The sequence below is a fragment of the Bombus fervidus genome, chromosome 2 (assembly GCF_041682495.2).
Source record: "Bombus fervidus isolate BK054 chromosome 2, iyBomFerv1, whole genome shotgun sequence".
NCBI classification, from domain to species: domain Eukaryota; kingdom Metazoa; phylum Arthropoda; class Insecta; order Hymenoptera; family Apidae; genus Bombus; species Bombus fervidus.
In genome coordinates, this window is record NC_091518.1 from 4,067,041 (window position 1) to 4,090,821 (window position 23,781).

The 23,781-nt window shown below is 37.3% G+C and overlaps 2 protein-coding genes across 3 annotated transcripts in view; both read left to right on the top strand.

Annotated features, from left to right (window-relative positions):
* LOC139996037 (protein Wnt-4) overlaps positions 1-23,781 on the top strand; it is an 80,394-nt gene that overhangs the window by 8,301 nt on the left and 48,312 nt on the right. The gene's annotated exons all lie outside the window — the stretch shown is intronic.
* LOC139994005 (uncharacterized) lies at positions 20,874-23,200 on the top strand. The gene is made up of 3 exons (XM_074112032.1): positions 20,874-21,348; positions 21,496-21,537; positions 22,708-23,200. Exons 1-3 carry the CDS (start codon positions 21,195-21,197, stop codon positions 22,860-22,862), a joined length of 351 nt encoding a protein of 116 aa, XP_073968133.1. The 5' UTR covers positions 20,874-21,194; the 3' UTR covers positions 22,863-23,200.

A 23,781-nucleotide genomic window follows, 5' to 3' on the forward strand; every position in this document is an offset into this window, starting at 1 on the left:
CACAAGGAAAAAGTTGTACTGCTCCCACCATAGCTTTCTCCTCGCGACCGTAAATCACCGCAAAAATTACGTATACCAGTTAAGGTAATGCTCAAAGGGAATAATATATGTGAGACCTTTAACATCACTTCGCAAAAAGTGGCGGGGAGCCTCAAAAGGCTCTGGGTGTCTTCATTTTCTACGGATCGCGTGATCGAGATAGCGGTCTCCTCTCTTTTTGTCTGGCCACCTATAGTCGTTCGATCGAATATACCAGTGGTAGAATTCTCGTTCGAAACAGTTCGTCCGGCGAGGGCAATTAAGATCGCGTCGTCGATTCGTGTTGTCTTATCATCTAGATAAGTCGTTTGAAGTTCGCAGCGTATTCCAGTATCCTTATATCGCCGTCGATATCGAATCGAACCAATCGAGACGAATTAAAGAAACAGGGCGGATTTTCAAGTTGCATCCTGGTACGTAGATAGGCCACTTTATATTATTCGTTTAAAAATGAATAATGAGATGATTCATCTTAAAAGTTTGAACGATTCATTAATAATTCCTTTTATTATTTTCCACTAGTTATTTCTATTTAATTTTCCGCTCTCTTTTTTTTTAACAGCCTGTATAATTAAAACAATGAAAACATATAATAAAATTAAAATCAGAAACAATGAAACATGGATCTTTGTATAGAAATAATATAGAAATTTCTACGAATTCAGAATTGATATGCAGTGATGAAAAATTGAATGAAATTTTATAATCTATCGAAACGTATAAACATAATTTTATCTGAACAGAGCCGTTCCGTTACTGTTTCGTGTCTCACCGGATAATATAAATTATAAAGCAACCAGAACGGAGCAAAAACCTAATAGCGTCCTGTTTTGTTTAGCGTGTCTATACTTCTCGTTTTACGTGGCGCAGCACGGTGATGTTGATGGGTGTGGGGGTAGGCTGTGATCTCTTCTACGCGCGGCTTCCTCCTCTCGCTCGAAGAATCTCCGACAAAGGATGCCGCCGCAAGCTTTCGGAACATACCTTCAGGACTTCTCGGCCAATGTTTCCTTCGGGGCCCAGATATATTGTCATAACGAAGAGGCTATCTCTGGGGGATGGCTACGACATACTCTGTCTCTCGCTTTCTTTCCTTCTCCCATCTTCTATCTTTTTTTTTTTCTTTTTATTTTCCTCTCTTTCTTTCTTTTAGTGGAATATCGCCGCCACGATTCGTTTCTTCATAGTCTTCTTCTTCTTCTTTTTCTTCTTCTTCAAGTTTTCGTTCGATGACCTGTCCTTTCCTTAGTTTACTTCACTTCTTTATGTTTACTTTTCCTTGTCATCAACGCCACTCTTCTGAAGTGTTGAAACTTGGTACTATTCTCATTATATATAAACCATTGTTCTTAAAGTTTCGTTTGTCCTCTTTGGGACACAGGTTTTGGTGGACATTTGTATAGGTTAAGTAATCACATGTTATCTAATGATTCTATAAAAAATTAAAGTTTCCTATATAGAAAACCTGGATTCTTTGATTATGAAAGGTTCAATATTTCGCGATTAAAGTTGAAATTAAGTTAAAATTTTTCATTTAGAAAATGTACGATTTTGTATACTTATGTTAGATTCAATATGACCATCGGATGATCACCTAGAATTCGTCCTATTTACATATTTGCGACAGAATTTTTCTGCTTGATATAAAATATAATAAAATAATATTTTAGAATGTGTAGTTTATATTTAAAATTCAAATTAGAATTTAAATATTTAAGTCTGAAAGGATAGCGATTTCTCCAACTGATTACACTTTGCTTTAATAGTGCTGCAAGGAACATTTACACATATTAAATATTTAAGACCAAAGATTAAACGTTGAAAATCAACCATAACCAAGAAATGAAAAATTCTGAAGAAATTGAAAGGGATTAAAGGAAAGAAATTATTAGGAAAAATCGACGTTCTACGACCATAACGATTATGACGAGAACGTTAACTGTCGGATTTCAATGAAGCCTCTAGGAAACACGTTCCGCATCAAAGCCGTTTGCGTTTGCACACCGTCGAACGGCTGAGAAAAGGGAGTCCATTAGGCGTGCGTATATACGCGACGGCACGTCGCCGTCACACGCGACGCCATACGTCGTTTCAGCGATTCGTAATTTTCTTTGGCATGCCGCGGTTACCGCCATGGGATCCATTCTCTTAACGACACCGCAGGACTCGTTCGCCAGCGCAAAAAATCCGCGAAAATTACGGTACTACCCGATCACCTTTGCGGTTTCTTGCGGATTTTTTATAAGTTTTGTACAGTGTGGACAAAAAATATTTATGTAAAAGACCTCTACATAATTTTACTAATTTACTCTAAGTATATTAAATTTCATATCATTTAGTAGTTTCATATATGACTATCAAAATTGGATACTGTGAGAATGAAGTGTAGATTTTAATAAAAAAAGAACACACACACACACACATCATTGGAAAATAAGAGTTTGTACGAATAGTTTTTGTAGACACTGTACATATATACGTACAGCCTCTTACGAAGTTGGCCTCTTATGATATAAGCAGATTTCTTTTCGTTTCATTGATTACAGTGTTAAATTACAATAGAATAGCTAACAATTTTTAATTGCGATACATTAGCTGAAAATTAATGATTGATGTGAATGAACTATTTATGTTATAATCATGGAAATGTTATATTAGGTTAGGTTTTACTTTTACAGACAGGTCTTTTACAACGATGCATCTTTAGACAAACATGAAACCTAACCTATCGTTAACGTTGTAATCTTTATCTTGATAAAACAAAATGGATCATACGTAATGCGATAAAATAATATAAAACGGAAAATGTTGTGAATCCATTGTTTCCTTATAAATGAAAGAAACTTTTCGGACGACCTAATAATTGATGTTTTAAGAAGCGAAAAGTGTACCATATCTGAATGCGCATGTCTAAACAAGTAGGAGGAAAATAAATGGATGTGTCGTCTTCCGTAACTTTGTGGTGACAAGGTGACATACAATATTTTAGGTTAAGATGCTTTCCTTTGATACTCTTTGATGACCTAATTGGTTGAGATTGCAGAGGTCTCATTTTACCGGTGTAGTAACAATTGAAAATTTTTTACCACTGCTTTATTTTACACTTTTTTAATTCTAACTTCTATCAGGAATTTTACTTTTGCTCAGTAATAAGTCAATAGTTATCTTGGCATTATGATACATACAAAGCAATATTTAAGAAATGTAAAAGGGTAGATAAGTAACTTTTAAGTCACATGATACTTAAGAGGATGAAATAATCATTTTGCTGTAATGGCATCTTAGCTTCTTAGTTTTCAAATCAAGTTGAGAAAACGCAATTAATTGCAATTTCTATTCACATAGGTAAACAAAAGAATAGCAACAAAATATTAAATTATTCAAAAACAGCTTCTACCTATTTCTCCATAATAAATGATGCTTCTCATATTTCATTGAAAATCTACATTGTAGCTAATAACTCAATATTTGCTAGTAAGCAATGTTATAATATTTTAAAAATGTAAATGAATGGGTATCTAATTTTTAGGTTACATATTATTTCTTAGATAATCATTTTGCCATGACAGCACCTTAGATGTTATCAGTTCAAAGTTCTAAAATTTCAAAATTTTAGTTCCGAATTTCAAATTTCAAAATCCCAATGTTTCGAAATTACTCATGATACTTTATACTTATACTTTGTACTTTATAACACTTTTCAAGTTGGTCTGAGAAAATATAATAAATTATAATGTGTACTTACTTCTTCGTACAAAGAAATCGAAGCTTAACAACAAAATACACGTGTCTCTCGTTATATCTACCATCCGCTTCCATTAAAATTTTTCAAATTTTTCCCGCATGTTTATTTATAATAAACAAAGGTTTTTATATTTCATTCGAAATCTCACGTTTCAGTCATGAAGTAAGCAATTTCGACGGAAGCGTATAAAGCGAACGCATTAATTTCTAACGGCTTCAATTTTGCCGGTTGGGTTCGGTAGAGTCATCGCAGCGGGAAATATTGGGTCCGCGGAGAGCTGAGGCCAGCACGCGTCCAAACAACGTAATTAAAAGTTTCGTGTGCCACTAGCCTCGATAAACCACGGCCGTTCCAAAGTAAATAGACGCAGCCCCTGACTGGTTAATTACGCGCCGAAATGCGTCCTTATAGAAATAATTAGCCGTAGCGTGTGCGCGTGCAAACAATCAAGGGAATGGGGAAAACATCGCGCTGAACCCGCGGCCATTGTTGCGTTATAATAACTCGCAGGAAAAATTCGAGCGAATAATAGGTCGACGACCACAGCCGGCTCGTTTCTTCAATAATTTTCATCCCCTCGTTACAAACTCAATCGATACATCGATGTATTTTTTATATGTGCTATTAGATTCTACTTAAAGTTAGACTCATTTTATTTGTGTTATTCTAATTGTAGGTTAGGATACTGTTCCGCGCTGTTATACTTGAAAATATATAATTGAAAAATCGATGATTTTAGCGGTAATTAAATAATATCCTTTAGGGAATTTATTCGGTAAAAAATTCAACTTTAGGAATTTCTAATTTTCAAGATTCCAGACTTCTGGAATTAAAATTTCGATATTTCACACACGTGATATACAAATTTTGATGTAAAAATTTCATAGTTCTAGATTTCAAAATTTTAGAGTTCCGCAATTCCAAATTTCGAAATTTTGAAGTTTCTAGATACCAAGTTTCAAAATTCAAATTTCTAAATTTCAAAGCTTCGAAACTGCAAAATTCAAATTTAATAATTTCCGAAAACGGCCATTTGCACTTCACGTATTTCATTTATTTGCATTGTATATCTTTATTTCATATATTTATCATTAAATATTATCTACTATATTTCATAAAAAACAAGAGAATTGACGAAAGATACAAATAAATTAATATTTATTTTTAATTAAACATTTTTCCTGTAGTACAGTTTCCGAAGGAAAGAAAGAAAAAAAATTGGTGCAGTCAGCGCTAGTAGCGGAAGCAACAGCAAAAGACTATCGACGAGACATACTTGTTGAACGTGTGGTTTATCTTGGGCCATAGATCACTCAGAGTCTAACGTATATACGCTTTCCTTTTCTCAGCTATTTCCCGTTCTGCTGCGACTAACCTGTCCTATAGCTTGCGAAGGCACGCCTTCGGAAGACACACGTGCCAATATCCGTTGTTTACGATGAGGAACACAACTCGAGAATATTCTTCAAATGGAATTTATCCTGTTATCCTTTTATCCACTTCCGCTTGTTCGTACTACAGCTAGCTATGCAATTATTCATGTCTCTTTGGTCAATTTCTTGCAGCTTCGGTTTACGTGTTTTTATTATTTGGTTGAATATCAGTGAAATGAAAAATATAGTAATTCAGTGGAGGAAACTATCATAATTGTCATTCGTGATAACACAAATAGCTGGAATGGAAAGATAAGTAATAAATAAGAATAAAACAAGTAAGAAGCAAAGATTCAGCATTAAGAAAATGTTTTAATTAATGAATGGACTTGAAAAAGATGCATTCAGTTTTAATACTGAGAAATAATCTATAAACGCCACAAAGGCATTGCAATTATGAAAGAATACAATTTTTTCTTATATATTGCACTCAAATATTGCAATTACAGGAGTTTCTACTTCAAGATGCAATTATATTTAATGATAAAAAATTGAGCGTAACAAAGGTATTACAATAACGTGAATAACTCTTCAAAGAGATAGAATTACATTTCCAATACTAAAAAAACTAACAATTCAATACAACAAAAGTATTTCAATCGCAGACCAATTGAAGCAGTAAAATTACATCTGCTTCTAGAAAATAATAACACAGTGCAATAAAGTCATTACAATTATGAGAATTGGTTTTCAAAGAGATATAATTATTTTTAAAACTAAAAAATAGTAGCTGCACAATTATTACGATCACAAAAATCACTCTTTAGAAGCAGAAAATTATCTTTAATAATGAAAAAATAACAATTGTGCATGACAAAAACATTGCCATCACAAGATACGCTCTTCAAAGGGATACAATTATTTTTCACGCTAGAAACTAGCAATTTAGCACAATAAAAGTACATTCTAATCATAGATTGCAGAAAATAATAATACATATACTGCAATAAGACTATTACAATTGTAGTAATCTTCGAAGAGATATGATTACCTTTAATATTAAAAAATAACAATCACAAGAATTGTTCTCCAGAAGGTGTAATTATTTTTAGTACTTACAAAAAGTAACACCAACTGACCGCTACAAAAACATTGTATTTCCAAAAATTCCCTATTTCAGGAAACATTTATGTTATTTATATTATGTCGTATATTATTTCCTAACCTAAACAAGTAACAATTGAAAAACTTACAACAATAGGAAGTACGGCGAGCTCCGATATTTAAATTTTATTTATTGGAAGAGGAAGAAAGGACTAGATTTCATATTCAAAAATGTAAAGGATTATTCCTGCGAATATTAATTTAGAACAATTTTGAAACAACGACTTGATTTTATTTGACTTTACTTAAATCAGATCCCTGGAAAGTGGAGCTGTTTCTTTCTGGCAGCTTCGATTGGCAATACAAGAAAAAGTAAAACACATCGCAATCGCAATAGTCACGATCGACTTCGGTCTACTTCCGTAGCCCCACTTCTTCCCCTTACCATCGCTACGGTACACCGCTTTCCTTCTTCTTCCCTTAGCGGAGCATCTCATTTTTATTCCGTCTTCTCCTATGCTTTCTCACCCTCTTGGACGTTATCCACGCTGGCCATAAATTACACGCTCTCTCCTTTTATCCGCGGCGAACTTAAGTAACTAGATCCGTAGCGGGGCTTGCGAGGGTTTAAACGGCCGATCCGTGTTCCTCCTTCCTTATACGGGTCTCTGTGTGCCCGTGTGGCCAGCCACCAACTCCCCTCCACTTCAACCACCACGTTCTCTTTCGCTCGCTCAGTCGCTATATCTCTGTCTGTACGGCTACTCTCATTCCGAGCAGATGCAATTGCGTTGTCCCGCGGGGGCGAGAGCGTGTCGCGCAGCCGGACCAAGGGGTCCAATAATGGCAGCCTGAATAATACAGGGGACGCACAGGGCGGGGAAGGGTGCAGAGTCAAGTCGTTGTCGCCGCCATGCTCCTTCTCTATTCATGTTAAATTTCATACCCGATCCGGACGGTCCGTGGAAAGGCCAGACGGACCAAGCAAGGAAGAAACGCGGTTCCGTTTGGACCACAGAAACAGGTTGCTGGCGGGATTACGAAAACCGGATTTTGCGATGGTTAAATTACTATTAGCCTAACTATTAATGGCGAGTTTTTCCTTTATTTAATTTTCACAGCTGTTCAAATGTAATTAATGAAAATATATAGGGTGAGATTAGTATCTGGGTCAGGTTATATTTGTTGCAGAGGGTTAACCTATTAAATGACAAGTTCTTCTCTTATTATTATTATTATTTTTAATTTTCGCATGTTATTATTATATTGGTTATTATATTTGATTTTATTGATTTTTATTAATCTTCGAGTAGGTTTACTGGCAATTTATCTTGATTTTATTAAATACACATTTCATATGAGTAACTGAGTTAGGTTATGTCCTGCCTTCTATTGAGAAAACTGCATTAATATTATTGTTTGGTAATTGACGAACGACGTACTGAATTTTCAAATTGCTGTCCTGTGAAAAGCAAGGTATGTGATTTATTGTATCCTCATCTTTCTTTCAATTATTAATCTTAAAATATTAGTTCTTTCAAATAACTTCGTATAATTTAACATATTTTTGCATAATTTAAATGATGACCAGAAAAGCATATTTCTATAGAAATAATATCAACTCGTCTATGACATAACCTAATCTAGTAAAAGTCACAGGTTTAAAAGTAAATCTGTTATAAAACTATTTTATTCCCTATTTAATTTCGAAGATTTGGCTGCGTTTGAGGTTAGAACAGCTCGGTCAGCTTACCGGTCGGCTTAGATACTTCACGGTGGTGAGTTTATACACTCTCATTCGTTCCCGGTGGATAGTGTGATGGGAGGCAGAGGGGAGAGAAGATCGTCGAGAGTCGACAATCCCGTGGCCTGACATAAATTAGTCGTGGCTTAAATCCTGGCCTAATCCATCATAAATAACTCCGTGCAGATGCGTGTATATACGGGGAGATTCCGTCCCCTAAATTATTTCGAAAAGATCGCGGCCCACGTGCTGCATCATCCGTTTCAGTCTATCTGTGTGTAAGCGTATAAGTGTGTATTCTCGCGTGTATATGCGTTTGTATGGGTATGTCCGGGTCTGTATTCGCTAGTGTATATGGTCGCCGGTAATACGCGGCCGTATATGCCTCGTCGAGTGCTTAACCACCTGCCAAATGCAGGAAGATTCTTTAATCCCCCATTGACAATTTGTCTGTCTCTTTGTCGCTTAAACGGCCACGCTTACATACGTTGAAAAATTTTTATCTTCGTTGGTGGTACTTACGTTTCATATCGTTCTCGTTATCTTTTTTATTCACATGGAATTCTTGAGTTTTAAGGAGAGGCAGCCATTTTTTTTTTATGTTGTTAGGTTATGTTTTTGGAGAATGGGTTAGGTTTCGAAAGCGAGGTTGTTTAGAGGATGTAATCAATTTTTATTGAGTTTCATAATGGAATAAAGATTCACATAAGGGGTAGTCCTTGGCTTTTGAAAAAGGGTTCATAGATCGTTTGAAGGAAATGACGTATTTTTATTATGTTTAATATTTGAACAAATTCTTGAACGAAGAGTTATTTGCCTTTGATCATTAACTGTATTCATTATCTATGTTATTAGTTATGTAATTAACATCTTTGTTATAAAGGAAGACACAGATAATCATTAATACGTATATGAAAAAAGACTTCAACAACAATCAACAAAATGGATAAAATGCATCGAAAAGCAAAATATACAAGCTTCACTCCCATCACAAAAATTCATCTAACAGATTACCACGCGCATATGTATACATATACTTAAATATTTACTAGGCATATACAATTATTCTTTTAATAATTCAGTCGTCGATAAACTATCCTCACTACAGCCCCATTATTGTCACCATATTTCCTTCACAAGCAGACTTATATATACGGTAATCCTTAACTATTAACGTGGTGAAAACCTAACCGTATTCTCGGAGGGATACGATTCATAAAACGCGTGCGTGCGTCGCGTCAAAATCAACCCCCGTTGACTAGTAACTTTCGGAAAACGCCGCTCCTTTATTTACGATTTAAACGGGGACACGACCGCGTTTACGTTGCATGGTTATTATACGTGTAGGCGAACGTGTGCTTAACACGCGTTTCGCGATGCTAAATCTATCCTCGTGCATTCTGTCCGCGTTCTGTAACCCCTCGCGTGGCTGCACCTCGCTTCTTTAATATTAATGGACGAGTTAGTGGACATTCTCCTTCGTCGGGTGTAATGATGCCGCTCGTGATTCCGCGTACGCATTTATTTGGCCACGCGGAACCCTCTTCTGGTGGTTCTTTTTTTCTTTTGATTTCTTCCTTTTTCTTTTTTCTTCTTTTTTTTTTTTTCTTATTCAAAGGAGTATTATATAGTAGGCAGAGTAGACTTATTCTTAACGGGGTTTTATTTTATACTTTGGATTTTTGTAAGAGGCTGCATTATGTGAATTCTATTTCTTCTTAACAGATAACATTAAAGATAATCTTTAATTTTATATTTTTCTCTCCCAGGATGAGTAGATTTCTTCTACCTATCGATTTTGATGCATTCTGTATTTTTGTGAAGGGAAGGATTTGAGGTGTTATGATGATTGTAGTAGTGTGGTGATAGTGCTACTCTGCTAGCTAGTGTAGAAGGTCGAGATAGATTCCTGCTGTTAGGGTACTTACTGCTGCTTTTCTTATCATTTCTGTATCATGGAAGAAAAATCGGAACTCCGGTCGCCGGGATATGAACCCGGGTACCGAACGTTCGTAACCTAAGACGTTAACCATTGCGCTACCGTCGTCCGACACTAGTTGGTGTCGAGTGCCTCTATTTTGTTTTATTTTGTTTTGTCGTGAGTGCTGAATTTGATGAATTTTCTACTTTTAATAAACATTCGATGAACCCTTGCCTGCATATTTATGTATTTATCATTAATCGGTGAATAGATTTATCCCAATATGTTCCGTTTTATTTTGTATTTTTGCGAAGAAGTGAATTTATTTCATTCTTGTTTTTATAAAGGATGACTGCTATAAATTCTATTTTTAGCAGATATTTGCCGAACAATACTTGTAATTTGTGCGTTTTTTTCTTCTGCCTGTTTTCATGGGGTGGATAGATTTCTTCTCGAGACTACTCTTACTTTTTGTATTTTTATAAGAGAACGATGATGATTAATTTGATTCTTTAAAATATTGCTTTAAGAATATTAAGATTTGTTTTTCGTAATTTTATTTTTTAACGAAGCGTAGGTGTATTTCTTATCGTAAGCTTGTTTTATTTTCGTCGAGGAATGATAGATTTTTCTCTCATGAGCAAGCAAAATTCTGATTATCGATGGTTAAAGCCTAAAGCAACATCGTCAAAAGCGGAGTGTGCGTCGAACGCAATTTGTAGCCCAGAAACATCAATTTGTATTCATCCATAGCGAGCAGTAGTTGGCTAATACACACTTATAAGTATAATTGCGTTATACATCAACGGGGAAAGGAATCACGTGAAAGGCTCGTACGTCCAACGCGGAATGGCGCGCATTAATTATTACCAATGCGATACACCTTTCGTCGAAATAAAACAAAGGGACGAAAAAGAAGAAAGTAAAACAAGATAAGAGAAAGAAAGAAACAATAAAAATAAGAATATACTTTAGCATTATGAAATACTTTTTTCAATAGTGATGATAATCTTTTTTATGTCCCTCGTTCCTATAATGAGCAGCTTTTATTTTAGTCCAATTTTTTATTGCGAAAAAAACAATATGTATTTTATAAATGTTACTTTACCTATGACACTTTCCAATATTGTTACGTTTCTATACAATTTTTACATATCTCACCACTGAATCCTTGATGGATTAAAACCATCCTCTACTTTCATCCTCCTGTTCCGATCTAAATCCTCTATCTCTTATTACATTCACGTCTCAACCTGTCTGCCTTATTCAAAACCATTTTTCCACTTCGATCTCCACAAGTTTAAGGATGATTCCCTTAGACAAGCTTAACGATTCCACTTCATTGTTCAAGAGTTTGATGAATCAGATTCTTATAGACGAACGACTCAAAGGTATTTTGTTGGAAGCTTCTTCAACTACTCGAGGGTTTTTCCACCCTCCGTTTGACCTAACTGGTGGATTGCGATAGCGGAAAACCAGGACCAAACTGGTTGTTCGGTCTTTCTGTTGAAGCATTGTGAGAAGGCTGCCAGCCAGGTAGAAGTTAGGCTCTCTTTTTCCCTAACCTCCCACCCTTTTCGGGTATTGCTTGCTCACGACATAAGTAAATATGGATTTTAGTCTTGGACGATAGGCGGTTATGGGTTTTTTAGCTTTTTTTTTTCAAAAGTGTTCATGAGATTGGCTCATGATTTTTGCTTAGTAGCTGGATTTCTTGAAGTGTTTCAGAGTTTGGTTATTCGAAACTGAAAAGAAAATTGAAAGTTTTCTCATTTAGATTAGGAAATGAGATATTGGTTGGAAAATCTAGCTGAATTTCTATTTTGTTATCGTTGGAAGATTCTTTAACTTAATAGATAAATAGATTCCAAAAGTGTGCTCGAGTTAATTTGAATCAAGCGTAAACCAAATCCTAATTTATCTATTTTATTCAAATCTTTAAGTTTAATAACAGAGACCATTTACCTCGAAATACTGAAAAATGTTAATTTTGACGTAAGTTTGTAAAAGATTGTTCAGTTACATTGTTCGGTAATAATTCTTCCAGAAAATCTATTCCAATTATCCAGACTAATTTCATGCGATCTTATATACAGGATTCGCTCGAATAACATGTAAAAGCGAGAAAACGATGCGATTGCTTGTGTAAAAAGAAGAAAAAGGTATGGAATAAAATTTCTCCGCTTTCGGCTGAATCTTCGAGAAAATCGAATTTGGAAATTTATCAGTATACTTGTGAACATGGTTAAATAATCGATAAGAGGTTATTCTACGTGTGAAAATAAGTCGAAAATGTAGAATGAAATTTGTTTACAAGACGCTTTGTTTCCGAGAAAAAAAAATTGAAAATTTATCGTACGCGTGTATTAGATCAATTAACGTAACTTAAACATGTTGAAAGTCTATTTTCTGGAAAATGAAAGCTTGAACAGAAAGACGTTATTCCATTTTTTCGATTTATTTTCACACGTAGAATGGCCTTCTGCCGATTATTTCGTTCCGTCCAGTTTGGAATTAGCCATGTTCAAATATACTTGATAAATTTTCAAATTCGATCTTCTTGAAAACCAAGTCGAGAATGCAAAATTTTCTTGTATACTTCTTTCTTATTTTTGCATAAACAATCACGTCGTTCTCTCTTTCATGTGTCATCCGATCGGACCCTACAGATCACCAGTCTAATGTAATATAAACCTAGCTATCCACCTTAATTTAATCTAAATCTACCCATGTAATGCAAGTTAACTATGTAGCCTACACTCAAATCTGACTTTTCCCCCCAAAATTCTGAAACATAACCAGAACTCATTCGGTAAAATTGATCACCTAAATCTAGTTACCCATCCTAGTTTAATCTAAATCCACCAATCCAGTTTAATCTAATTTAAATCTAAGCAAACTAAACCGCCACTTTTCTGCCAAAAGATTCCTAAACCTAGCCGGAAACTCATTCCCTAAAATTCACCATAAATTCTCCCACCGCAAAGATCCTCAAACTATACCAATTACGTCAAACCCTATCTAACCCCTCTCATAAAACCCCCTAAACCTACAGTAAAAGTCATTCACCCGCATGCACCACCAACTCCTGCACGATCCTGCAATAAAAAAAAAAAAAAATCCCTAGACAACTCAAACAATTTTTCCATCCACCCATCTGCTGTTCACGGTGATCGACTGACATATTACTCGAAGAGCATGCACAAAGGCCTCGGCGGAAGAATAGCGTGGCAGAAGAAGCGGGGCACATTCGTCAGACAAATTGACCATTTCCATGTCAGACTGACCCTATATAACATATGTATGTATATAGATAGATATGCGGCTGGCCGAGTATGTATGTAGGTATATAGGTAGTTTGAGGCCCGAGGCGCTGTCGGAGGAGGTCATTACTCGGTTGCGTATACGCGGCCCTCCGTGGGGTAGCCTTCTTTTTTTCTTCTTCTCTTTTTCATGGCAAGGTGATTTCCGTTCGGTTGGTGACTCACGGTCGAACAACAGCGAACGAGCTTGGAAAAGAAGAAAAATACGACGAAGGAAGGAACGTTCAATCAGTGGTTGCTCCGCGTTCCTCTTTGTTTGGTCCATCTATGCCACTTGGCTGGAGTACGAGAAAACCGCGAAAGGAGCGGTGGAGAGAGAAAGAAAAAGAAAGAACCTAGAATCTAGAGTCCTAGCGTGTTCCTCCAGTTCCCCATTTTTTCCCACTTCTTCTTCCCTCTTTTTCTTCCTCGCTCTCCCTCCATGAACTTTCTAACCCTCTCGCGTTCCATTTCTGGCTGCTTTTTCGCTGGGTCGTCGCGTCGTTCCTTTCTCCGGAATATTATTCGAATGGTTGGAGAACTCGAGCCTGGAAGCAGAAGAAGAGTATAAGGATGGGGGAAATCGCGGTAACTGGGGCGTAATGCGTAGGGATGAAATCGAGTGGGCAGCATATATACATAGGGGTGAAAGGTAGCTTGGCGGAGATGCCAGGGTGAAGTACCAAAAAAAAATCATACGTAAGAAGGAGATGGAAGATGAGGAGAAGCAAGAAGAGGAGAGAAAAAAAAAATAGCTGATGGGGAGGGTACTCTTGATTTGCCCGGTAGCTCGATTTTTCGTGGTCGACCTTTTGTCGAGGCAGAGGCCGATCTTCTCTGTTCTCCTCTGGTTTATAGCAAGAGAGAGAAAAAAGGGGGCCATGACATGGAGGCGGTGTACAAGAGGTGTACGTGCCCACGGAGAAGTAGGGGCGAAGGAGGGTGCCTGTATGCTCGAGGGAGGAGTGAAGGGGTGGTGGGAGGGGTTGGGAAAAATGGCGAATCTCACTAACAAGCTTTCGAGCTCGAAGCTTGTGGGAAACAAGCTTGAGGCTTGTACGTTCGTCGTTGGGTCTCGTCTCCTCTCCTAGTCGAGAGTAGAGGAGGAGAAGGGGAGAAAAGAGCAGAGGAAAGGAAGAGAAAAGAAGAGGAGAAAGAAGTACACTCGAGCGGAGAAAAGCCGAGCGTGCGGTGCTAGTCGTGTGCTTACATCGCTTCATCCCTTAGCTTCCTCCACTCTCTTCCGTTCTATTTTTCTATTCTTCCCTCTCTTTCTCTCGTTTGCTCTTCTTACCCCTTCTTTGTAGCCCCTCCCCGCACCCTCGATGGTTTGGTCCCAGGAACGCGTACATCGCGTAGCACATACGCTGTTACACCGCTTCTCGAGCAGTCTCGAGCGTCCTCGAGCGCTCCACCCTTTACGCCGCGCTGCCCTCTCGAAAATCCAACCCTTTTTGGGTTGCTCGACCAATCGTCGCCAGCTAACTAAGGCTAGTTATGTATCGGTCTCTTCTACCACTCGATTCAGTCCACCTTTTTTCTGTGTCGCCTCGTGCGTGGCCTCTTCTTTATTTCTTCCTCCTCTTCCCTTGCTTCTTCCCTCTTTTTAATTTTTCATCATCCCCGTCTCTTATTAGGTGGTAAGTGCGTAACTCTACTCATTGTCGGTACAGTACACCGTATATGTGTACACGATTGCCATTTTCACCCCGAAATTCTATTTCGTTTACAAGTGTGTGCAGTGTACCGGAATGCCTTCTTCGTTTTCTTCCTGCCTCGCTATATGGCCGTTCTATTGCTCGTACACGCTAGTTGGTGTGTTCCACTCGGTCGAGAGGCTTTCCACGTTCGTATGCTTGTCCGTTCTCTCTCGCTTTTGGTGCACACGATTGCTCTTCTCTCAACCCGCTACACTTCCGCCTCCTCTTTGCACCCTCCACTTCGACAGCTTCCTCGTGGAGGATCCAGTCAAGTGCTGCCAACCCCCCACCCCACACCCACGAGCTTTTGTCTCTCCGTTTCACTTAGGATCTGTACCGATCGTGGTTCACGTGTCTCTTCGTCGGACACTCTTCGCTCCCCCTGGCTTTTGCCCCTTCGAGAGCATTCTACTTGGTTTCTTACTCGGTTTTTCGAGTTCCTCCGAGTTTAATAGCCTCTTTAGCCTCTTTTCTACTCTAGGACCCGACTCTCCGTGGCCCTATCTGTTGCGTTTCCTTGAGGGTTTGCTTGATTTCTTAGTCGGTACTTTGACGTAAGAGTCTCGTGTCTCTTGTTGTCTCCCGTTCTTGATGAAATATGTAAGACTGTAATCTTTTAAAGTTTACAATTTTATAGAAATTTTTTTATGAATTTATTTTTCTTAACCGTTGGCTGCTCGTAGCTCTGTTCCTTGTATTCTCTTAATATCTTGTTTGATTTCTTCATTGAACCCTAAATAATATATTTTGTGTCTTTTATTTTATTTTAATTTTTTACCGATTTTTCCTTTAAGGGTTGCTATCGCTTGCTTCAGTTCTTATTCAAACTATAGATATAAGACCATGTCCACTACAACTGTGTCCTACTTTATCTGTTTCTAATATACTATGCATTTTATAATTCCATGGTCCCATAGTCACCTTTCTTCTTAAGAGAAATCTGCAACGTTTCTTTATAACCTAACTTATTTACCATCCTTTCTGTGGAATTCGCATTCATATAAACACCGCGATACGTCGAATCGCCGATACGTGAAATCATTTCTAACATGTGTTAATGACCCGAACAAAGGATGCGCGCAATAATATTTTATAGTATTCGTGAAACGCATTCCAACGAATAAAAGCAACAATGTCCGAGGAATTCGAGAAAGGGCAAAACAACCAGGCAACCAGGTCGACCGTTTCGCACGGGTTTGTCGAGTCAGTGACGGAAAAACTGTACCACTGTTGAACAAAAAGAGAAGAAACTGATCAAGAGTCGACCTGTTCCACGCTTTTCCACCAGTCGAACGAATCGGGGAACCAGTAACGCGACAAAAAAAGAACAGCATGGTCGGTGTGTTTCCAGCATTCTACTTGTGGATGTCAATGGCGAGACCAAAGGGGAAGAGGCTGCAGGCGGATGAAAGTAAAGAAACAAATCGCAGGAAAGAATTCGTTAGGGGAGAAGGTTGGAGTTCCTCCCGCGGGAACGTGGCATCTCCACGCCTGGTCGCGTGCTTTCTCGTCCGCGAATCCATCTTCTGCGTTTTCTCTTTTTCGTCTGGATTATTATGTGACGTTGCATCTGCCGAAGATGATTTTATTAATGGCGCTTTAAAATTCGCTGGTTTGCGAACTGTAATGTTATTGTGATACTGTATAGCAGAAAATGGTATTAAATATTTAGATTCTGAATTAATTTTTAAAATATTTTGAGGTTGTTAATTTATAAAACAGATTAATTGGTGTAGGAAATATAACATTGTTATTATTATACTTTACGGAAGGAAATATCGTTCAATATTTAGATTCTAAATCAACTTCTAAAACTTTCCTTTTAGGTTAGAAATTTTATAAAGCATTAGACCAGCATTAGAGATGCCTGTTATAATAAAGTTAGCAAAGAGACCGGTGATATCTAATATGACCTTTTCCACTTTCTACCTTATCCTACAAAACAATACAACACATAATAAGCGTAGAATAAATCTATACCTAACCTCTAACTCTCAACTCTGCCTCCAACCTATCAAATCTTCCATTCTAACCAATCAACTACTTTTTCCTTCGCACGGTCGGAATCTCTATATATGAAGATCCTTAAACCGAAACGTGATCCAGTCACATTCGTCGAGTGGCCAAACGCTATGTGTTCATTGGCCACGCTGGACAGCAATGTGCGTGCATATAGATGAGAGCGGAAATAGGCGCGCAAACAAACAGACAAACAAGTCGCATTCAGCGACCCGCGGATTGTTCCGTGAATTTTGCAGAAGTCATATTCATTTCTGAGATTGGCTTCTTCCAACTTCTCTCGTTGCTTCCTCTCTTTTGCCGCTGTTTTTCCGCCTCTTGGACCCGGTCCTCTTGTTCAACATCAACGGCTAGAGTGAACGAAACGAAACGATTCCATCTATCGGAGATGCTGGAGATAGCGGAACTGGGAATAAAGCGGCGCAAGATAAAAGGAGGAGCACAGATCCTCTCTGTTAAGAGAAACAGGGAATTCAGATTGAGGAGGGAGAGGACGAAGGAGGATGGGGAGAAGGAAAGAAAGAAAGTGAGCGACCGGACGGAGCCGATCGATCGATCCTTCTTGCCAGAAAAGTTGCGGGCTCGCTTCGACTACGTCCTCCTCTTAGGCTTTGCCTACCTACTCCTCAATTTTTCGTGCACCCGTTTACCGATAAAGCAGCGCGCCGCGACGCGTGTCCGCGGAATCTTATCTAGCGGGTGTACACTGTGAAATTGACTTCTCCGTGGTTGGAAATGAGGTTAGTTTCTTTACATCGAAAGTTACGTTATCCTTCTGCAGAGTGGCAATGATACTTTCGCGATACCGGAAAGTTTCTTATAAATGAAATCTTGTTGACACTTGATTCTCATAACCTTTTAATTTATATGGGGTTTTCTTTCTAATTTTTGAAATTTGTTTCATAGTTATGTGATACAGAAGAGGAATTCTGTTATATTTTTGTGAAATAATAATGAAATAACGATGAAGCCAAAATTAGATCGAACGTGTCATACTATTTCACTCACATAATATGCTGCATGTATACTACATAGTACTTTAAGGTTAGGGTCAGGATCATAAACAATCTTATAATCGCCCTTGACTTGTATAACCTACAAAATAAATTGCGCAGGTATTTCTTAATAAGTTTGAGGGCTCAATTAATGTCACACAGATTGTAGTGTTTAAGGTTACGCAATCACGCTACAAGCCTAATCTAAACTTATCATGAACTTTCCAGTTCAACAACCATCCAATTTCAACTCCAAACATCGGCTACTATACACAAATCAATCCCTAACCTCATCAACTCAAGATCATACCCAAAAGCAAGATCAATTTGGTATACACGTAGTCATAATCCGGGTAACACGGTTTCCATCGAAAAGCCGATCACCGGAGGTAATATTCGGCGTAATAAGATAAAAGAAAAAGACGGTCTGGTTCTCTCCCAGGAGAGGAGTTCCGGCGTAGATTGCACCGAAGTGGTCTTCCTTGGAATCCTAGCCGTTCGCGTGGCCGTGCATCCTTGACTCCTCCCCACCCTCTTATCCCCACTCTACTTTCGTCGCGGAACGCAACAATCGAGGCCAGATCGCAAGAGGAGACGCGGAATCGTCCACTTCCTCCGTATATGCACCAAATATTTCCACGAGAAAGAAATTCTATCAATGGGAACTCGTGAGATTTTCTTCCTATCAAATTCGATATTCTTACAAGACACGGAATGCAAATCTGAATAATATTTATGAGACGAGAATCGAGACCTAGAGTCAACGGTGGATAGCTCTTGGACAGAGAATCGTGTGGACAGTATTGCAGGAGTAAAGGCAGGCTCGTCAACTATACGCAGATAAACGATTTTACGAGCAGTCTTGGAATTTCAACTCGCTAAAAGTGACACAGCCTTTCCGGGCGCTTTTACACGGCCTTTGAATTTCATTTCTCTAACCTTTCTTTCGTCATTTATCTTTGCGATAGGGTGGTCTGAGATTTCGATGGTATTGATAGTAGGATCTTTTGTAAAACATTCTGTAATTCAATTTCACATTAAATGTTTAAATAATTCACGTTTTCAAATTCGACTATAATACAAAGTAATGACAATACAATATTCTTCCTATTTTAGTTCCCATTGAAGCAACAGTCTTTCGCCGCCTCCTGTCACGTTTTGTTACTGTATGTTGCAAAACATTTGCAACAATGAGCAACAAGAAGTTCTGTAATGTTGTTTTATTCAAAATCACCGAATCTATCTTTGTTCTTTTCGCTTTCACGCATCGTCTACTATAATGGAAACCATATTTTTACCAAGCCCAAAACCCCATCATCATATTATCTCCGTAAAACCATACTAATCCCTATTTGTGGTTAGTCCCACAATTTCCCGTAAATTTGTCAAGCAAAAACTACTACTACCTATTCAACGAACATCAAATCGCCATCGACGAAGCTTCTACCCGAAACCGATACGTCATTTGGATCACCGCTTACTACCTGGCCAAGCAACACCTCCCTGTAAAACACTTAAGAGCCGCTCTCGCGAGTCGAAATTAGAAGTCGATAAAATCCTCATTGGCGTGTGTATCGGTTGCACGGAGGTCGATGTTTGCGATATACTGGCAAATGGTCGTCGAGATACCGGGCCAGTAGAGAAGTGGATTTAAATATCCTTCTTCCGAGCTGTCCAGCATCTCGATAATTCTCGTGATCCGACGGCCTGCTGGACAACCTAACGAACGTAGCTCGATCGAGAATCGTTAATGGCGGATGGAGTTAGGTTAGGGTGGGGATCAAGCAGTCGCCAAATTCACAACGCTAATGCCTGCCGGCCGGTTCTCTGAGCCTATTTCCGATATCGGACAGGGCCGGTTTATAAAGTTCACCCGGCAAAACGACGCACTTGAGTGACGTGCGGTCGGATCGTACTCGTTAATAAGTACCGCGGGAATGCTCCTGAAGCAGAAAGCCGCTTCCATGATCCCTCTCTCTCTCTCTCTCTTTCTAACCTATGGATAATATTCTTAAAAGCCTTTTCTCCAGTAAAAATCTCTCTTTACGTAGGGATTTATGGTTTTAATATATCTTTAATATATGGTGCTTGTTTTGTTCTTTATTTGATGGTATAAAATTGTGGGTTTGTGTTGGTGGTTTTTTAGCTCTCTTTCTCTGTCCAATCTGTGGATAATATTTCGGAAGGTATTTCGCATGAATTTATGATTTCAATGCTTCTTTTGTTTTTTTCTTAGTTTTTTATCTTGATGATTTAAAAAGTGTGGTTTTATATTTGTGGTCTTTTTGGTAGATTTTTTTGTTGAGATGTACTTATATAGATATTTTTAGAAAGGATGTTGCAGCCTTATTTCAATTTAATCAACATTAAAGGTTTCTTTGACCTGATAACTGGGCCATCTCTGAATCATAAACTGTTTTGATGCATGGGATTAAAGATTAGGCATATATACTCACAATATAATATATGTACATACATGTATATTATAAAAGGTGATATTATCGCTGTTTAGTTAACTCAAAGGCAATGCCGCCAGCGATAACGCCCTGTCGGTATATTCTTTGGTGTGATTGGCGGCAATGTTTTGTGTTAACTACATACACATATATATTGACAGGAAACACCGTGTATATTTTTAATTATTTTATTAGCATAAATTTAACGATATAACATAACCCAAAAATGATGCATAAATAAATCTCTAAGTACAAAATGTGAATAAATAGTTTGATTTACGCTTATATCTACAACATGTATTTTATTTTGAATGTTTTAACACGTTTTTTTATATTATATCCTTTCTGCAAATTCTTGCACCTTAACATTTTCCATATATGTACATACCTGTACATAAACATCCACGATCTATTTATTAAAACTTAGAAATTTATTTATGCCTAGACTTTCATATCTTGTTATGCCATTAAGTTTATCTAAAGAGGATTCTTAATAAAAAAATTCCTCATTTTTTCTCAATTATGTTTGCATCACGTCGAGACCACTCTGTAAATCCTTGAGGCTATTTCTCGCGTTCCTGAATGCATCGAGAGTCGCGGTTAAATCGCGTCTATTCTCGGAAGGTGGAAGTCCGCCACGGGCGACGAAACGGAGGCGGCGGATCGTGCCAAGGTATCCGCGACATTTCATAAACACGAAATCAATTTTAATCCTCGCCGAGTGAGGCTGTCCTCCTCGCCTGGTCTGAACGGTGCTTATTTATAAGCACAACCGGGCCACTTCCTGCACGGGATCATGCCGCGAATCTCGCATCCTTGTGATCGCTTTGTAACCGGGGAACATCGCACGTTAATAGACTCTGTGTTGTATATTTGTCTTTCTGTACATTCATCGCGAGATTGTCACGGGAAATGGCAAACTTTGTCACGATACTGGAGTGCAATTCAAGGTCAGTTGGTGAGGTGTGAGGATAAATCTTTATAGGTTATGATATTCAGGTTAGATAATTTTTATATTATCTCTGTTTTATAATTATTATATAGTGAAATGCCAATGTAAATATTATAAATATAAATATTTTTCACCTCTTAACCAGATCATCTATTAACCAGAAATTTCTATAATCATGAAATTGGAGGTTAGTATAGATACAGCAATTTCAAATAGGTTAAATATAATTCTTGAAAATGTAAGTATTGTATAATTTATTTTTGACAGGAATAAAAGAAATTTTTCAAATAACTTTAAAAAAAAAAAATTCATAAATAAAAAAATTATTAGTAAGAAATTGTAACAGTAAATCCGTTTTTTGTCTTAATCGTTAAAAGTGTAAAATACAAGATTTGAGAAAGACAATTTCAGGAACTATTAGTATTAAAAAGTTTCTTAGCTTCCATATTTGAAAGAGGTAAGGGTAAAGGGGGATAAATTGTATTGATTAATATGAAATCATGGCATTCTTTGTTTTTCTTGTTTGATACTTTTGTCATTAGTGTTACCGTTCTCTTGTTTTTTAATATAGCTTGTGTTACACAGAGGGAGATGTAATCTTATAGGTTATGTTTGATAATTAAAAGAGGAATTGATGAGTAGGTATTGGGTAGTGGAACCTAATGTTGTAATTATTAAGCATTGAGAAGTTAGAATTACTAAGTTCTTGAAGAATCGGGTTACCTTCCTACAGATGTGTGTGAGTATACTGAATAACGAATCTTTTATTCTTTCTATTGATATTTCCATATTTTCTCTAATAAAGCTTAAACTTCTATTAGCTAATAATAAAAAATGATGTATTTAAAAACTAGTTTTGCATAAACATGAAAATGATAAATTAATACAAAGCGAACAGTGGATGTTGTAAGATCGTTGAACTTGAACTTGCTGGCGGGTAAAAGCAGATGGGAGATAAAAGGTGTGATTTTGATTAGAAAAATTAAGTTCAGCAAGGTATCAATCTTTATGAGAAGCAAAAATGACTTCGAAATTAGGTTTAATGCTAGTGTATCTCTCTATATTATTAACGTTAATTCTCTGTTCATAAAACGTGTAATACACCTTTATGAAGCCCATGGCTTTATTGCTCCCTTACATTCACTTTAATCTCACTAATCCATCATTAATCTTTCTACTGCAAAAATGCATAGTTATTTTTTATATACATTCAAACGTTTCTTAATATTTACAAAAATGTTTATAAATCATGGATATCTCAAAAATACAAAATTGTCGTTATAAAAGGAAGAATTTATTTTACTAATAAACATGAATCTTTTTTGAAAATTTGCTATCACGTTCCGAACGACAATAGAACACCTCAATTTCGCCCAACAATTTATTTCCACCAATCCACTGAATGGCTCTCGCATACGTCTTCGTTTCGGTACTTCCGTCGCCACATCCGTCGAAGACCAGTGCCACTGTCACTCACCTGCCGAGCACGGTGTAGCTAGAAAATTTAATTAAAGCCGCACGTGGCCGTAAATTATCCTGCTATCGACAGGGATACCGGATCGTGGTAGCGGCTGTAACTCCCACAACAAGAAAAAGAAAAGAACGAAGAATAAGTGTGGAAAAGAAACGAACGCCTGTATGTTTGTCTGTGTTTGTGTATGGGCACATTGTGCCTGTCGTGTACATTGCGTGGTTGTACATACTTGCATATGTATAAATGCTTGTGTATATTTGTGTATGCTGTGTATGGCTTCCTGTATATGTGTATTTGTCCTATATATATGCAAATGTCATAAATGCTTATATATAGTAACCATACTACATACATGGTACTATCGTTATTGTATATTTTTATATACAGGTGTATATGTTATAGATATTTGTTTGTAATTATATGTGTTCATGTATATTTATATATATAAATATATATACATATATATATATTTATATATCATAAATGCTTGTGTTACATGTATTTGTATATTCTTCTTTGTAATATAAAAACTTATCCATGATGTCGTGTGTTTGTGCATATTTGTATACACAAATATTTGTATTTTGTTATCAATGTTTACGTACACATGTTCATATGTTTCATATTTGTATATTTATATTTGTCTCACATATTTTTCTCCTACTTATATTTGTACATACTAGTTTAGTTTAGATTTGTTCTTACATACACATTATATCGGTATATAGTTCGATGTGTTGAATATTTGTCTATATTTTCGTACGTATTTTATACGTATTATGTCGAATATGGATGCGTATGGGTGTGCGCGTGAAACGAATGGACTGAAGAAAAGTAGTGGGCTCAAGAGGTATAGTAATATTAGTAATACATTCGGCGTGTTGCGGCCGCTGTTAGCACCGTTAAACTAGCTTTTACTGTTCCGGTCGGTCCTTTGAACCTCACCGCCTATGCGGC

Bases quoted from the DNA above. Each gene is read 5' to 3' on its own strand.
- LOC139994005 (XM_074112032.1), top strand. From the start codon at position 21,195: ATGCCGCGAATCTCGCATCCTTGTGATCGCTTTGTAACCGGGGAACAT. The intron at 21,349-21,495 runs GTCAGTTGGTGA...CCTCTTAACCAG, and splicing joins ATACTGGAGTGCAATTCAAG to ATCATCTATTAACCAGAAAT. The intron at 21,538-22,707 runs GTTAGTATAGAT...GAACGACAATAG, and splicing joins CTATAATCATGAAATTGGAG to AACACCTCAATTTCGCCCAA.